Source organism: Zalophus californianus, chromosome 16 (assembly GCF_009762305.2).
Source record: "Zalophus californianus isolate mZalCal1 chromosome 16, mZalCal1.pri.v2, whole genome shotgun sequence".
Classification (NCBI taxonomy): domain Eukaryota; kingdom Metazoa; phylum Chordata; class Mammalia; order Carnivora; family Otariidae; genus Zalophus; species Zalophus californianus.
Window position 1 is genome coordinate 48661688 of NC_045610.1, and position 17733 is coordinate 48679420.

At 46.2% G+C, this 17733-nt stretch overlaps 1 protein-coding gene across 4 annotated transcripts in view; it reads right to left on the reverse strand.

Annotated features, from left to right (window-relative positions):
- Positions 1 to 17733, reverse strand: part of PITPNC1 (phosphatidylinositol transfer protein cytoplasmic 1) — a 243799-nt gene that overhangs the window by 97153 nt on the left and 128913 nt on the right. For all 4 annotated transcript variants that reach the window (XM_027625150.2, XM_027625152.2, XM_035724538.1 and 1 more), the window contains exons 3-4: positions 13446 to 13534; positions 12493 to 12500 (exon numbers count right to left, since the gene is read on the reverse strand). In XM_027625150.2, coding sequence (XP_027480951.1) covers positions 12493 to 12500; positions 13446 to 13534 — 97 coding nt within the window. The remainder of the gene's footprint in view (positions 1 to 12492; positions 12501 to 13445; positions 13535 to 17733) is intronic.

A 17733-nucleotide genomic window follows, 5' to 3' on the forward strand; every position in this document is an offset into this window, starting at 1 on the left:
TTATTAATAATGGTGCTGTGGACATTCCTGCCAAGTTTTTGTGTAGACATACATTTTCATTTCTCTTGGGTATACCCCTGGAGTAAGACGGCTGAGTCATATGGTAAACCATATGGCTTTGGTGGCTTTGGAAAACCACCTGGCTTTCCAAACTGACGACACCATTTTACAGGGTATGAGGGTTCTAGGTTTTCCACACGCTTGCCAACATTTATTATTGCCCAGGTGTTCCTTTTTTCCTTTATCTTTTTTTTTTTTTTTTAAAGTAGGCTCCACACACAGCATGGAGCCCAATGTGGGGCTTGAACTCACGACCCCAAGTCAAGACCTGGGCTAAGTTCAAGAGCCGGAGGCTTTATTGACAGAGCCACCAAGGTGTTTCTTAACCTAGGGAAGTTTTGGTATATCTTTGGGTCAAAATGATGATGCAAGGTAACCACAGGGAAGTTTGGGCATATCTTTGGGTCAAAATGATGATGTTTCTTAACCCAGAGAAGTTTTGGTATTATCTTTGGGTCAAAATGATGATGTAAGGTAACCACAGTCAATATTTCTCATGTCCCGTCTGAGACAGACATGACACAACACTGAGGTAATGATGATAACAGTATGGTACCATTCCAAGTATTTGATATATAATAATTCTTTCTTAACTCTTAACCCTCACACAACTCCAGGAGGGATGTACTATTATTACCCTCGCTTTACAGATAAGAAACAAAGGCATGAGAAGCTTAAGTCATCGGCCCAAATCACATCACATGTACATGATGGAGCTGAGATTCGGCTCAAGCTGTCTGGTTTGGAAGTTCATGCCCTTGACCCTACATCCTGCCACCTCTTGAGCATTAGGAAATCACATGACTGTTTTTAGTGGAGTTGAGGGCTCAGTCAGGGGTGGTGGTGACAAAGGCGCAGGTTTTGCTTCTCAGTGTGTCCTGTGGCCACTGAGAGCAGGGCAAATATGGCTGTGTGCATCTGCCAAATGACAGATGTGCCCTACCTCAAACGAGCCCGAAGAAGAAGAAAAAAAGTTTACTCGAAAGACACACTGGGGAAATAATTATTCATTTAAGAAATTCACAGTGGTATTCCTTTAAATGCCAAAATATCCTAGTACCCTTCAAATAACAATCATTTTCAAAAACTGATTTTAAATATGATGGCTTAAGTTAATTCCTGCTGTGAAGTACATTCAAAACCCTGCTCAGGACGCAAGGAAGGGCATAAACTCTCAGGTGTAAAAAATATTAGGAATGAAAAACTGTTCATTACTGCATCACTGGTCTTATAAAAGACACAGAAGCAACCCAAAGTCCACCAGTAGAGGGTTGGTTAAGTACATTGTGGAGAACTCTAAAGCCATTAAAAAGCAAAGTATGGGGCGCGTGGCTGGCTCAGTCGGTGGAGCATCTGACTCTTGATCTCTGGATTGTGAGTTTGAGGCCCACACTGGGTGTAGAGATTACTTAAAAATAAAATCTTAAAGGGGCGCCTGGGTGGCTCAGTCGGTTGAGCGTCGGGACTCTCGGTTTTGGCTCAGGTCATGATCTCAAGGTCATTAGATCGAGTCCCACATCAGCCTCCTAGCTCTAAGGGGAATCTGCTAAAGATTCTCCCTCCCTCTCAGTCTCCCTCGCCCTCCCCCAGCTTGTGGTCTCTCTCTCCAAATAAATAAATTACATCTTAAAAAATAATAAAATCTTAAAAAAAAGTAAAGTGTAAAACAGGATGATCCAGTTTTATAAAAAGGAAAGAAAAGCATGTTAAAAAAAGCACATTAGTATATGCACAGAAAATATGGACAGAGAGACACCAAAATATTCTCATGGAGGAGAGCAGTAGAAATCATGAGGTCTTTTCGTTTTCCATGATACACATTTTTATAATGCCTGTATTTTATAATAAACATCTACTTTTTCAGTAAGTAGAAAAAAAATTCAAATCCAATAAAAAAGTAAATAAACACATCAATGAGGCCCCCAAGGAACTGTAGGGGATGTAATGGAAGTCACAGGGTATTCTAAAAATTCTCTTAATTTGAGTCCACTTTAACTTAAAGGGGAGCATATTATAAGGAGAATGGTTGAGGAGATGGAGGAGGTGCAAGTGTGGGAAGTTTGGGAAATCGCTTTTTCAAGCGGTTCCTGTCTCATCGATTACACTTCTTCACAGAGTTCCAGGATGAGGAAGGATCGGAGAGGTGATATGTTTCTGTAGTTCAAACTGCTTTTTAAATGGCACCAGAGTTCTTTCTACAAATAGTGCGTTATATAGGGGCATGATGGCTGGTGAGGCATATCCATGGAACCTCCTGGATTGAGACGAGCAAAGTTTGAAAAATCAATGACTGACCTCAATAACTTAACGTTTTATTCTTGGTTAGCAGCCAGAATCCTTCCATGTCTGAGGACAAAACGTTCCAAGGAGACTTGGAAACAAAAATGTTAAATGGAAGAGTTGAGAAGCTGGCTTGGGGTACATGAAGTGTTTATAGGCTTTCAAAAGATCATTTCCTTTTAGCTTTTATCTGGAACTCAATGCATTCCTCTCTGGCCATCTTGTTCTGTCTGCATGTACACGTGTCCTCCGCTATCAATGAACACTAAACTCGATACAGACTTGACCTTCTCTCTAATGGAATTCCCCTGAAGACATTGATTCTCTGGTACTAAATTCTATATCATCATATTAAATGTATTCCAAGGCCATACAGGGTATTTCAGCTTGAGCTGGGATCATTAATAAAAATGAACTTGCAGGGGCACCTGGGTGGCTCAGTCGGTTAAGTGTCTGCCTTCAGCTCAGGTCATGATCCCAGGGTTCTGGGATCAAGCCCCACGTCGGGCTCCCTGCTCAGCGGGGATTCTGCTTCTCCCTCTCCTACCCACCCTGCTTGTGTTCCCTCTCTTGCTGTCTCTCTCTCTCTGTGTCAATTCAATAAATAAAATCTTGAAAAAAAAAATGAACTTGCAAATGTTTCCACCGTTCACCAGCAGGAAACTTACATCCAGAATATTCCACAGGGCTAGCGCGGTTAAGTCTAGGATTTAGGATTTACTATCTTTTCGGACTCTGGGGCTTACAGCCTGTGCTATTTATAAAATAGTAGACTATGGTGGGGGGTGGTTGTCAATCTGCATGTAGAGGCAGTTGGGAGACACCTAGATCTTAAAGTACCTTCCAACTTCTTTTATTCTTCATCAGGACATTTTATCCTTCCAATCTGAAAGAAATTTATTGGGGGGGGGGGAGAGAGAGAGAGAGAGAGAGAGAGAGAGAGAGCAGGAGGGGGGAGGGCAGAGGGAGAAGCAGACTCCCCACTGAGCACAGAGCCCAACAGTGGCTCGATCCGGGGGGCCCAGGGATCATGACCTGAACCAAAGGGAGACACTTAACCAACTGAGGCACCCCCAACCCAGGCACCCCCCACACACACCAATTTCAAGAAGGTGTATGTCCAGCTGTCCCTCCCATCTACTCAGAATCTTAGTCATGATGCAGGGAAAGATGCACAGGAACTGAGGGGAGCTATTTGGGTTCCATTGGGTTCTTGGGTTCCAAGGGCTGTGTATGACTTTATACATAGAGTGGGTGGCAACGGCAATAGGGTAATTGGGAAAAAACTGCAAAGATAGTTCCAGAAGAGTGAGAAGAGGAACGCAGGTGGGGATTTAAAGAAGGAGGAGGAGGAGGAGAAATATTTTAAAACAAAGAGAAGGAGAAAGGGATTGCATGTAAATCATAGAGATGAGGATGAATCGGAGTGACTTCCCTAATATATGCTGCACAGGAAGAAAAAGGAGGCCAAGAAGAGCAGTGTGACCTGAAAGAGGAGTGGGGAAGGAGAGGAAGGGAGCGTGAGGAGGTGGAGCCTGGAGACACAGCAGGAAGACATCTGCTTGCGTTCCAGCCCCCACCACGGAAATGCACATCAGCCTCTCCTGGCTCCCCGGCAGCCTGCGCCCTGCACTGAGGCTCTGTTCATTCATTAGTTCATTCATTGCTGGAGCCTCTCCCGTCCTCTGACAAGCTGAGTAACAGCACCTCACAGAAGAAGCAAGGCCAGGAGGGAGAGGCTGCGAAGACATGAATGAAAATATGTTTTCTCAATGGGGCAAGGTTTGTTGCCGGCGCCCTTCTGAACATCGAGCAGGGAAACTAAATTCGGGCTCCTGCAATCTAAAGCTGGACCTGTCAAGGAGAAACAAGCAGAGGAGGCCTGTGAAAACGGAGAGCTGCACACGATAAAGGCAGGACAGAGATTTAAAGAGACAGGCAGAACGCATCAAATGAAAAAGAATTACACGTAAATAATAGAGAGGGGAACACATCAGAAGGACTCCCCAAATGTATAGGTTGGCATACAGCCAGGTAGGAAACTTTCAGATCACAAACCTTCTCAGTTAAAAACTGTAAGCACCACCCCTCTGAACCGAACTGGGCAAATTCCTTACCTAAAAATATATTTTAAGGGGTGCGTGGGTGGCTCAGTCGTTAAGCGTCTGCCTTCGGCTCAGGTCACGATCCCAGGGTCCTGGGGTCGAGCCCCGCATCGGGCTCCCTGCTCCGCGGGAAGCCTGCTTCTCCCTCTCCCACTCCCCCTGCTTGTGTTCCCTCTCTTGTTGTCTCTCTCTGTCAAATAAATAAAATCTTTAAAATAAATAAATAAATAATACAGACAATTTCCAAACGCTAATGTTATGGTAGCGAAGCCCATTCTATCTCCTGCCCTCTCCCCCCAAGATGGCTGAATTAATTCTCTTTGAAGTACGAAGGACAGCTTGGGAAGAGCTAGAGGAAATGTAAAGGAGATACACCAGACAGAGAACCCTGCTCCTCCCAGGCCTCTCGCTTCACAGGCACCTACAGATTGGGTTGCTGGGATGGGGAGACAAGCTCTAGTCCTGCACAAGGGCCAGGGCACATCTGTGAATAAGCTGCTTTGCAACTGGTCCCCCCCCCCCCCCCCCCCCCCCCCCCCCCCCCGGTACAACCAGTTCATTTCCTAAATGGAAGCAAATCTGATGTGTGACCTCACTGTCATCTCGGGAGACTACTGCCTTTGCCGTGTGGTCTCACAGCACTGACTTTGAAAAGACATTTACAGGTTATTACTGTTGGGAGCCCTTCAAACCACTGGAATTTGAGTAACAGTAATCATTATGCAATGTATTAACCCACTGAAATTTTAGAGCACATAACATTTCCTGAAATAGAATTGACCCACTGACCTATTTTGTGGGTGCATAATGGCTCTAACCTGGAGAGAAGCTGCTGGCATTCCCCTAAGTTTTAGAAGGCTGTCCTTGCAAAATCCAAGGTCCCAAGGACAAGTAAGTGCGGGAAGTGCTTCAGCTCCCTTTTTGAAGATTCACAGTGTATGGCAGAATCGTAAAGGCTCTGAAGAAGTCCTGCAATAACAAAAATCTGTGTAGCTCTGCATAACGCAGTGCTGCCCGGCTTAACTGGCGGTGCGCCATTTAATGGTAGGTATAAATGGTTTTAGATTCTCTCCATCTAAATTCTCTTGATCCCTGGAGATTTCTGAACTCGGCCATTCTGACTCTATTTATGACACCAGCCTCACGCCATGACCTCTGTCTCCATTGACTTCAACCGTCTTTCTCTGGGAGGGTCCTCTTCTGGCCTAACTGCTGCTTTGCTCCTCAGTGCCCTCCAACTGGAAGACTGTTTCTTTGACCTGGTCCCTACCAGGTCCCAGTTCACATGGCCTCTTTTCTGAAGGGACACTGCCCTCCCCACCACCTACCGCCCACCACAATGATGTGCTGCCCTGGATATTCGGGGTTAATTGTGATGTGGAGATAGAAGTTATTTCCTAACTTACTCCCATCTCTACCCCGGTCTCCACGACTCCAAAGAAGGAAGACTTAGGGACCATCATTCTCCTAGCTTACGTAATAGTGGAGATGGTCAGCTTGTCCTCTTGTTTCCATCCAAACAAGACCAATCCTGGAGTTCTGGTATGAGTGTATTTTCTCTGTACTTGCACCTTTTTCCTTGTTACGTAACGCAGTGGTTTCTACCAACCTTGGCTCGGACTCAGTGGAAGGTGGGGGAGGGGAGCTCAAGAAGGCTCGACAGGCATGGAGGTCATCGGTCTGCGCACACAGCACCCATCAGCTCTTTCGATTATCGGGGACCTGGCGAGGCCCAGATATCAAGTGACATTCCTAAACAGAACCATCAGTTGCTTTCAGAAATATACCTCAATCTCCCTGTTGCCACTCCTGGAAAGATGACCTGAGTTCACCCTGGACGGCTGATGAGACATTCTCAACCGTGAGCACTCTTGATTCTTTTCCCTGGCTGGGCTGAACCAACCCCGAACAACTCCATCTCTCATTGTGCCTCAGCACCATTCGAGGTACTCAGGCAAGAGTCATCTCCTTCTCCCTGCTCTGTTAAATTTACCTTCTCTACCTCTTTCAAAAAAATAATTACAACATTGGGGAACAGTGGACAGCCCACGACTACCTCCACTCCGTGGGTAACTGCAGCCATTCTCACTAACACAAACGGGCATCCCATAGTCCGGCATTGCCTTTTTTTAGCTCTAGAAAAACAAAATTCGTGACTTTGGAAGGCAGCCAGTCTCTTTGGGCACCTTCCTTTGTGACTTTACAAACTACAGAAGAACCGGCAGGTTTTGAAGAACTGGCTAGATAGTCTGTCCTCCGTTAAACTGTCATTGTGTGATTCTTTGTTAACTGTGTAATTAAGATTTTGTTTTTCCTATAGCCAAGCTAAAGATATTTTTTCCACTTCCTGAGCAAATGGCATCTCCACATAATTCTCACCACACAGTCATACACGGTGATGAAAAAGCTTTTACGTTTTGGTAACCGTGATCATGTTGAAGCCCTAGATGACCCTAGGTAGAAAGTTCTCTTGGCTGGGTTTTATCACAAATGAGGGCAGCATGAGGTCTCAGTAATAGGTTGGGCAGTCAGATACAAGACTTAGGGGATCCTAGGAATAGAAGAACATTGCTCTGGGCTAATCCTATGAGAAGAGACAGCTGTCTAGAGTCCTCAGAGCCCCTCTGCCTCCCTGGAGGGTAGGGAGGCCAGGGTGTGGTGACCCCAGTGGAGAGTCAGGCCCTGGAGAAGTTTTGCTTTGGGCAAAACTTAGGGCACAGACAGGAAATATGGGCTTGAAATGACATCAAGAAGAGGTATTTAGGATTAAAGCACTGGGGGACAGAGAAGCCAACGGAAAAGCATTTCAAACAGGAAGAAAAATAAAAAAAGATGAAGACAATTGAAAGCATCTGTCATAAATCCAGGGAGCAGACCCTGTAGTCAGAGAGAAGAGTGGGCTCTTCCGCCCAAGCTGTCGTGGGCAGAGAGCGTGAGAACTCGGCTGAGTCCAAGGCAAGGGTGAGGGGTTGGCTTCAGAGTGACCACTGCAGGCCTGACACAGTGCACCTGCAGCCCGAGGGAACACCCCAGACTCCCAGGCACTGGGAAGGCGGAAAGAAAAACTGTGCTATGTTTAGGATGGAAAATCAAAGTGAACTAGCCGGGAAAAATGTTGCTTCCCTGTGGAGAATGAAATACAGACCTTGCTTGACATTCAAAGCCACCGGGACCTGGCCTCCCAGTGTCTAGGATCCAGCAACAGCACTGGCCCACTGGGCCTGGGGAGAGCACGCTCTGGACTGGACTGTGTCCCCTGCCCCATATTGAGACGTTGAAGCCCCGACCCCCCAATGTGATGGTAATGGGAGCTGGGGCCTTGGGGAGGTAATTCGGTTTAGAAGCGGGCATGAGGGTGGGGCCTTCAGGATGGGATGAATGCCCTCATGAGAAGAAATCAGATGGTTTGCTTTCTGTTTCTCCTAGTTCCGTGAGGACACAGCAGGAGGAAGGCTTTCTCCAGGAACTGAATCAAAGGATATCCTTGACCTTGGACTTCCCCGCCTCCAGAGCTGTGAGAAGTAAATGTCTGTTGTTCCAAGCCAACCCTGTGCGTGCTGTTTTATCATACAGCCCAAACTAAGACAGAGCAGGTGTCTCTAGGTTCTACTATCCCTAAGGTCCTGCTCAGATCCCACCTTCTCCGGGAAATCTTCCCTATTTGCTCCAGGGAGAGTTTCTCTCTCCTTTCTACAACGCTCTGGGCCTCAACCATAGCACCTGGCACAGATTTTCCTGGAAATACTGACAGTTATGAATTCATCTGCTCGCACCCAATCTTCCCCAACTCCACCCTCTTCAATCCACTTCACTTTCTGAGCCAACTCTGAGGCCGGAAGTACTTACGTTGTTCTGACAGGTCATTTGATTCACCTCAGTGTTGACATGGTTCACGTCAGGACAAGTTCCTGGCTTATACAACTCCCTCTCTTCCTTTCCCTTTGGCCCAGCAATGTGCCCCTGTTCTTATACCCAGATAGTTGAACTTGAGTCTCTCAGACCAGTTCTGCCCCCTTGCTACCCCTCCTCCCCTAGGGTTGCCAGAAAAAAAAAAAAAAAAAAAAAAAAAGCGAAAACCTAGAAGATGAGTAATCTTTCAGGAGAAGTATATTCTATGCAATATTTGGGCAATACTAAAAACTATTTGCTATCAATATGAAAATTCAAGTTTAACAGGACATTCGGTATTTTGACTTGCTAAAGCTGGCAACTTCATCACTCCTGAATCTATGATCAAGTCACGTGTGAAAGATGGCTGTGTCCCGTCCTTACCTGGACACCTCCCTGAGGATTACAGCCCTGTCCCTAAAGCTCAGGGCCCCAGTCCAGAGACCAGGGCCCTTCTTGTCACATTGCAATTGCTTGTCTGGCTGGAGTGCCCAGGGCCATTCATTCTGCCTGCTGGTATGAATTTCTGCTGCCAGCCCCATTCCGAGCTCATCCAGCTCCATGGGCAGGTCTGGTACAAGCCTGCCCTCTGGGCTGAATGATGGCCTGTCCCATCTTGCCTCCAGAAAACCCTATGCCTTGCTGGTCACTGCCACTGGAATGTCTAGCTATTTCCCACAAGATTGTGACTCCCCAAAAGGCAGGGGTTATTACTCAAGGCAACGTACTCCCATGATGCGTTACCTTGTCGGTGCTTAATAAATGGCTGTTAACCTAAAACCGAAAGATGGTGTTATGGGTTGAATTAGGTGTGTGCTCTTCCCCCCTACTCCCGCCACCCGCAATGTCCAGATTTATGTTGAAGTCCTAACCCCAGTTCCTCAGAATGTGATCTGATTCAGAATTAAGGTTGTTGCAAATGGAATTATTTAAATTAAGATGAGGTCATATTGGAATTGGGTGTGTCCTTAATCCGATAGGACTGGTGTCCCAGCAAGAAGAGGAGGGACAGCAAGGAGGATGCCATGTGAAGACAGACAGAAATTATAGTGATGCAGTCCCCAGCCAACAATCACCTGGGGCTACCAGAAGCCTGGAAGAGGCAAAGCATTCTGCCCCTACTGGCTCCAGAGGGAGCCCGGCCCTGCCAACGACAGATTCAGACTACCAAGCTTCGAGAACCGCGAGACAATAAGCTCGTGTTATTTTGTGGTACTTTGTTTCGGCAGCCCTAAAACATGACCCCAGGATTGCATTAGGGAGGAAATGACAAAAAAACAAAAACAAGAAAAATAAGGACCTAGAAGAGATCAAGGAATACTTGGGAGTCAAACAGAAGGGGGCGAGTATGAGACAATACAACCATAGCTAACTTCTTTACATTGTGTCCCAACGTTTCCTCAAACAGAAATAAAATAACATGCCCCTTTGAAAGTCCGAGCTGTGTGATTAGAACTCCAGGAGTCCTGTGGGGCGGAGGCTAGACAGAAGGAAAGGCCATGACCCCTGAGAAATCCTCCATCGCCTGCACAGAGGTCGGCACTGGAGACCAAGTTCAAGGTAACGGAGGCGGGTCACAAAGCCTTCCACAGGAGGGCTGCCTTGGTGCCTCCCAGTGGGGATGGCTTTGTCGGGAGCTATGGTTTTCATTCTGTTTTTGGAACTTCAGTACTATAATACATATTCTTAAAAAATGAACACAATGTCAAACATTTTTCAGACTTCATTTCTCTGTTAATCACCCCCACATTCCATGGTACCGTCATTGGCTTATGGGGAGTAAGTGCCACCAGTTTTGGGTCAAGTCAAGGTGACCTAATTCTGAGGCTCATCGGGCAAATAACTGCCTTTGCATAGTTGTAGGGACATGAATTCTCTTGTCCCTGTAACTACTGATTACATTTCAAATGAAAACTCCATGTACAAGCTTTTGGTGAAGTAGGAACTGGGGATAACATCAGATATCATTCAAATCAAATCATATCCTAGACAATTAGTGCCATCCAGACTAATAACTGGTGCCCAGTCTGCGCCGAAGGACACCAAGATATATTCCCATTGATTTGCTCACGGAACTCCCATTGTAATGACGACAGTTTCTAGCATTACACGATAAATAATAGCAATGAACATTCACTGAGCATTTACCATGCATCAAGGACTAGGCTAAAATTTCATGCGGATTACTTAATATAATCTTCACATCACCCTTATGAGATAGTTACTACATTTCCCCACTTAAAGAGTGATGAAGTAGAGGCTTAAAGGGAGGTAATTTGCACAACTGTTAACAGAAGCAGGATTCAAAAGATACCAACGTGTTCCTCGTAGAGACCGTGCAGCTGCTAGAAGCCACGGAACTGGGGATAGTGTTGCCTGCCCTGTAGAGGCAACATGCTTGCAGCTGTATACATCGGGGGTTAGCAAACTAGAGCCTAGGGCCACATTTGCCTGCTGCCTGGAGAAATTCCACCAGGCCGATATCTTTACATATTGTCTATGGCTGCTTTCGCAGTGACGGAAGGAAGCTGGCCCACAAAGCAGAAAATATTTACTATATGACCCTTTACAGAAAACCCCCCCCCTTTTTTTTTGAGTAGGCTCCACGCCCAGGGTGCAGCCCAATGTGGAGCTTGAACTCACAACCCTGAGATCAAGAGTTGGGAGGCTTAACTGACTGAACCAGCCAGGTGCCTCCAGAAAAAGTCTCTTTTAGATCACTGAATCCTTCCACTACTGGCTCTATGAAAGAGGGTTTATTCCAACTTTAGAGATGAAGAATTGGTTCCGAGAACTCAAGCTGCTTTCACTTCTAAAATGTAAAATTTGTATTTTGCTGTAGAATTGCTCTTTTTTGCCCCCAAAGTTATGGACATTAGGGAGGAAATGCTATATATATTCCTCTCATTTCACAGAAGAAAAGACATTTTAATACCCACGAATGAGGGATGTAATTTATTCTCCTGAAAGGAAACTTTAAGTGAAATAAATTTAATTTTATGCACAACTTGCAACACCATTCCTATTTTCTTCATTTTGCAAAGGACAGGTGAGAACATGGTCATGGACTAGCATGAGTTCAAGAACTGGCAACTGGGGGGTCAATTGCTTTACAACTTTGGGCAGAAATTGGCAGAGCCAAAGCCAGAGGACACTCAGGCCTATCTGACTCCAAAGCCAGTGACCCTTCTACTCTTGTCCGTTGAGATGATCTGTCTTGGCCTCAGGCATTCCTTCTGCCACTCAAGAACTCTTTCTTGAGCACCCACTATGTGCAGGGTACCAGACTCATGCCAAGGACACAACGAGAATCACTTTCTCCCATTTCTCTCTCACCACCTCTCTTTCCTTTGGCTGTTTTGATTAAGACCAAACACTCAACTCCTGTTACAACTCAGTTAACCATTGTCTTGTTATGACAACTTGACCTGTTGGCTGTTGAGGAAACTAATCCACACGAAAATACCACAATGCAATGATACTCTAGGGTCCCTTTTTTTAGTGTTAAGTATTGACTCTAGAGGCCTTAGGATAGGAAGAAATTAAATGATTTTTATCAAGTCACCAAGACTGTCCAATCCACAGCTCAGAGGAAAATAATCTCAATGAGGGGCGTTTGGCTGGCTCCATCAATAGACCATGCAACTCTTGATCCTGGGCTTGTGAATTTGAGCCCCACACTGGGTGCAGAGATTACTTAAATTAAAAAAAAAAAATTTTTTTTTTTTAATCTGAATGAACGTCTTTCTAGTTACAAGGACCTCTGATAAGTGATCAGGTCACATCTTGTAGGTATAAGCCCTGCCTTCCATCAGTAGCTACCATCATCACTCTAATAAAACCATGTTTCTAGAAACTGTTCTATTACAGTGAACTATCACAAGTAGAGCAGTCAAGCTATTTAAAAATACAAGCAAAAGTTAATTATGTAAAGTGATTATCAAGGCATTTTAAATTAACATTCATATTCTTGAACAAATGAGAACATGCCAGTGAGTGCATTATATATAACTACATAATAGCCGACATTTAAATATTTCTGATTCTGAATTATTCCTCTATTTTTTTATTACATGGATAAGATGAGAAGTACCTGGGAAGTTCTAATTACTCCACTGATCTTAAGCTGAATATTTAAAAATGATTAAATGAAACTTACTGTGTATTCTGGTCCCAGATGTTCATTTGGACAAGAGAGAAAAAAAAAGAGACAAAATGATGATTTAGACCAGGCTTATATGCAATATAAAACCGCAGAAGTAACAAACACTGGTGAATTATATTAATAATATGTTAAAGAAACATTCTAAAAATTGAACTTTCATAAATATTTCCACATTTGCTCTTGAAACTCTTTCACCTGATACTTTTGTGGTTGGGCAGATAAGGACTATAGACAAGATTCAATTAGCCTATAGGTTTGTGGCTAATTAAAAACCAAAGAGTTGGCATTATAAAGGCAGAATTAAACACTAATAATTCCAGTGGAGCATTTCATTAACCACAAAGGAAATCTTTTAAGTGGAAGAGCAGCTTTTATAACCAATAAGAAGAGCTTGTTATGATGACATTCAAGTGGGATCTCGAGTTTTCATGTTTGAGGGCAAGAACCAAACCTTCCAGATTTGGGGGCCACAGTTTCTAGATCAGTATCAGCACAGAGTTTATTACATGTGAGAGGGAAGGTGAGCTTAAAATTATCATATTATCCCACTGCAAAGGAAGTAGTTTGGGGCAGAGAGACCCAATAGAACCTTTTACATAAATTATAGTTAATAATTTTGGGGTTTGGGGGTGGGGAGTGGGGCTCTTCAGGGGAGGGGCTGTAAAGTAAATAAAAATAAACAACTTGTTTGACATATCACTAAAAAGAGTTTCACCTTCCTTCTCCATAAGCTATTTACTACAATCACTTTAAAAAAGAAGCTGGGATGGTTTATCTTAATTCCTACCTGGTAGGAAGAGCACTGACCTAAAAGGATGAAGGCAAAGGGTGACGGGCAGACACTACAGGGCTCTCCCCAGTCCCTGCTTGGATAATACATCAGTGAAATCTGGCTACCACTAGGTCCTATTGCTACATGTGACATACGAGTTATAAACAGGACTTACCTGTAATTGTGTAGGGATAATAGTTCCAAGCCTTTTCTGTAACATAAAAGATTTTGGGAACCACAGCTCTAGCCCAGCTAGGCAGTTTGCTAAGAGGAAAGAGAGGAAAAAAAAAAAAAAAAAAAGACCATTAGAAAGAGTCTGCCCAGAGCCTCACGTGCTGCCCACACCTTCCTGGATAAACTGCTAGAGAAAGCGGAGGCTCTCCCAGGCAGTCCTTCTCTCCACGAGCCATCCCTTCCCCACCCCTCTGGTCTTTGCCAGAGTTCACCATTCTCTGTGCATTATTCATATGCTCTTAAAATGTCGGAAGGCAAGTGACGACAGCCTGGTGGCGGGGTCGGGGGGGGGGGGGTGGTGGCGGTTCATAGGATTGTTAGCCTCTCCTGTTTGATTTGATTTACATGGACATGAGATTTCAGTGCCTGGCAGGTGCCCTGTAGGGAGGGTGTGGCCAGCCTGGCCTTGGTCTCCTAGGAGTCACACGGCAGAAGTGATAGGACGCAATGTTTAAGCCCCAGTACGGAAGGGGACAGAGGAAAATGGTAGAGCCAGGCGTCAGCTTAACAATCCGCAAGAGTGAGGTTTTATTTTTTTTTTTAGATTTTATTTATTTATTTGACAGAAAGAGACAAAGCGAGAGAAAGAACACAAGCAGGGAGAGTGGGAGAGGGAGAAGCAGGCTTCCCGCCGAGCAGGGAGCCCGATGCGGGGCTCGATCCCAGGACCCTGGGACCATGACCTGAGCCGAAGGCAGACGCTTAACGACTGAGCCACCCAGGCGCCCCAAGAGTGAGGTTTTAAAAATGAACTAAAGCAGCACACAGTCACAACTGTAGAGATGTGAAGAATAACAAAATATAGCCCCTCGATGACTGCAGTCCTTTGACTTGTGTCCCTTGCCAAAGATCTACCCCTGTCCTAACCCCCGGCACCTGCGAATTTACCCTTATTTGAACAGCAGGACTTATGAGGATGTAATTGAGGACCTCAGGGTGGAATCCCCTTGGATTTAGGGTGCAGGCCCTCACTCCAGGGACTGGTGTCCTCCTGAGAGAGAGAGGAGAGGGAGATCTGGAGACAGGGACCGGGGGGGGGGGGCGGGCAGCACGCGAAGACAGAGGCAGACACTGCAAGGACGCAGCCAAGGATGCCGCAGACCCCAGAAGCCGGGAGGGAGAAGCCGGTCCGAGCCCCTGCAAGGAGCCAACATCGCCGACACCTTGATTTCAGACGTCTGGCCTCCAGGACTGAGAGAGGACACATCTGTGTGGTCTTAAGTCTCCCAGCTTGGGAGGATTTGTTGGGGCAGCCGCTGGAGAATAAGACTGGGCAGCCAGTCAGCCAGTCACAGAAAACAAATTCTTAAAACAAAGAAAACCCGGGGGGCACAGGTCTCAAGACCTTTTGTAAACCAAAGACTAACTTAAGTTTTGTTTTGTTTTGTTTGCTTCAGGGGCCAACTCTACAGCATAGTACATGCCCAGAGAATTCCCTATTACATTTAAATATACAGGATCATATATTTCTTAAATGTGCCTGCATGATTTTATGTCTCCCCACCCCCCCAGCACTATGCCCGGGGCGGGTTGTGTCTTTCCAGAGGCTACTATTGTAGTTCTTTCCTCTTCTGGTGCCCACAGCGAAGTGTATGGGCCTCCGAGGCCTAGCAGTACTCCAGACCCTCGGATGACGCAGACTCGGCTCCTGAAGGCAGCCTGTCGGTAATAAAGCACATCACGGAGCACTTCTGAGTTCCAAGCCAACGGAACTAGGAACCGGGGACAGGGAGCTACTAGAACCCCCAAATCCCCAACCCCTCTTGGACAGGGAGCTTAAATGACAACCAGAGCCAGAGAAATACCGTGCATCTTGCACATCTTCTCAAATTGTTTCTCTGATACCTGACAGTGTCCAGGACCTGCTTTTAAGAAGACAAATCTGTACTTCCAATGGCTGGCCAGACCTAACCCAAAGATCTGGGCCGTTTATCAGGGTTAAATCAAATGGGGACTCAAAGCTCCCCTGAAGCTGGGTGAGTGTCAGACGAGTCCACGGCTCTCGGGCAGGCTGGGCGGTGCGAGCAGGGAGCCGTTTTATAACCCACAGCACAATTCTCAGGGCTCTAATGCAGAACGTCTCACTCCTAGAAAATCATCTCGGCGGCAACTGCTCATTTACCTGACGTTCACACCGCTCGAAAGGAAGGGACTGCTTCCTGGCGGGGGGTTTTATAGCTTTTACCTTTGATTTATTCTTTCGGTCGCTGGAGTTGGAGAGCAACCAGGGTTGACGTCTAGAGTGGAAAAATCGCGTTGGGCTTGCTTGCGGGAAGCGGGCAGGGACGCATCTTCCCCTGGGCTCCCTCCTTTTTGCCCCCCAGCCCAGGGCGATGTCTGGCAGTGGGTGGTGTAGGAAGACGTGGCTTCTACTCACAGGGCAAGTGGCTTCCTTGTGCTCTTAGCGGACTGAACCAGAACTGTAGAATCTCCCCCCGAAGAAAGCTCGGCATTCTTTAGCTTAGACAAATGTGTGTATGTCTCCCTACAGGCATCAGGACCCGTTCCCCACTGTCCACGTTAGGGGAGGGGTTCTACCTCCACTGCACCCCCTCCCCAGATGCATTAGGCTCCTCATGCATAGCGCTCTGGGGGCCCAAGCCCCCTTCCTCCATAAATCACTCCCTTTATCACTTAAAAAGCCTCCCAGCAAAACCACATTCCTAAGCAACAAGCATTTTCTGGAAGGAGGATGAAAAACAGTGGCAATTTTCCATTCATGTTGAGACTTTTTTTCCTATTGTCTGCGGTCAGGACCCCAGCCTCTAGAATCTCCATTTTCACGTGTCTCATCCACCAAGTCCTGCAGGATACGCAGCGCCGTAATCAATCACCTTTTCCAAAGAGACGCCCTAAAAAAACCCACAACATTCAGCCAAGGTGGCTGGTATCATCTTACGGGACTCTTCTGAGGAGTCCGGGAAGGAGACCCTCCTAGTATAAGCCAGCCACCACACCAGGTGCAGGAGGCGACGGCAACAAGTTCCACGACCCGATTTAAGCCCATTAACAGACCTTCTCTCAGCCCCCACTCTGCCCGGAGCACATCATTATTCAAATCGTTTTTGTCTGAGGAAGTAAAATTTATTTTTCCCTGTGGCAATGATTTATCAGGGCTGCAAAGGAAAATGGAATTAAATTAGTCCCCACTGCTGTCACTTCCATGATGTATACTGTCACACAGCCTACAATTCTAAGGAGAAGTCTGTCACTCAAACTCACTACCAGCTGTCAGACAAGAGTCTCTCTTCCAGAATGGCGGCACGGTTGGAATCATGTACTCTTGGTCCACTGGCCGGGACCAGACCTTCCAACAGCTCCCGTCACTGCCGCTCAGGCTTTAGCGACCCTGAGGGAAAAGGGGGTCAAAACTCTGAAGCCTTTACAGAATTGGAAAACGTGCTGACGTGGAATGATACTGTTTCCCAAACGCCTTTGTCAATATCCCCGAAGACAGGGGTTTCAAAACATTTGGTTTTCCCTTTTAAACTTTAGTATGATATAGAACACGTCGATGACACAGCTGGGGGTCCACCTGGTCCCAGCCTCCGTGAGGCTGTCCTGCTTGCAGCACTCAAAGTCCCTCCATGCTACAATTCCTCAGTCCTAGGCAAACTGGAATGGTGGTCAACCTAGAGCAGCGGTTCTCAATGGGGCAGACGGGAATTTCTGCCCCCCCCCCCCCCGGGGACAACATTTGGCCAAGTCTGGAAACATTTTTGTTTGTCACAACTGGGAGGTCGCGCAAGGGGGGCAAGGACATCGCTGGCATCTAGTGGGCAGAGGACAGGGGTGCTGTTGAACATCCTACAATGCTCAGGAAAGCACCCCCGCAGCAAAGAATTATCTGGTTCCAAATATTAACAGTGCCAAGATTGGGAGACCCGGCCCTGGACGTAAGTGGATATAGTCACCGCAACCTCCTCACGTATTTCTGAGGCCTCCCTCAATTACAAACGACCTGGATAAGGAGGCCCCATTAGGCAGAATCTGAACTGGTCTCAGGTTTAAGAGTGTTTATTGACTCCATAAAGAGCGTCCGGAACGGAAACTTAAACGGTCCCTCTGTTAGAAGCTTCTGGCACTTTGCTCTCCAGATTATCACCAGATTCGCCCTGATATCTAATCTCTCTCTGCAATTTATGCTCATTTGGAATATCTTTTGGCACTGGGAGGTACTGAATATCATTAGGCCAAATGTGGTCTAAATGGAGTCTAATTTCATTTTC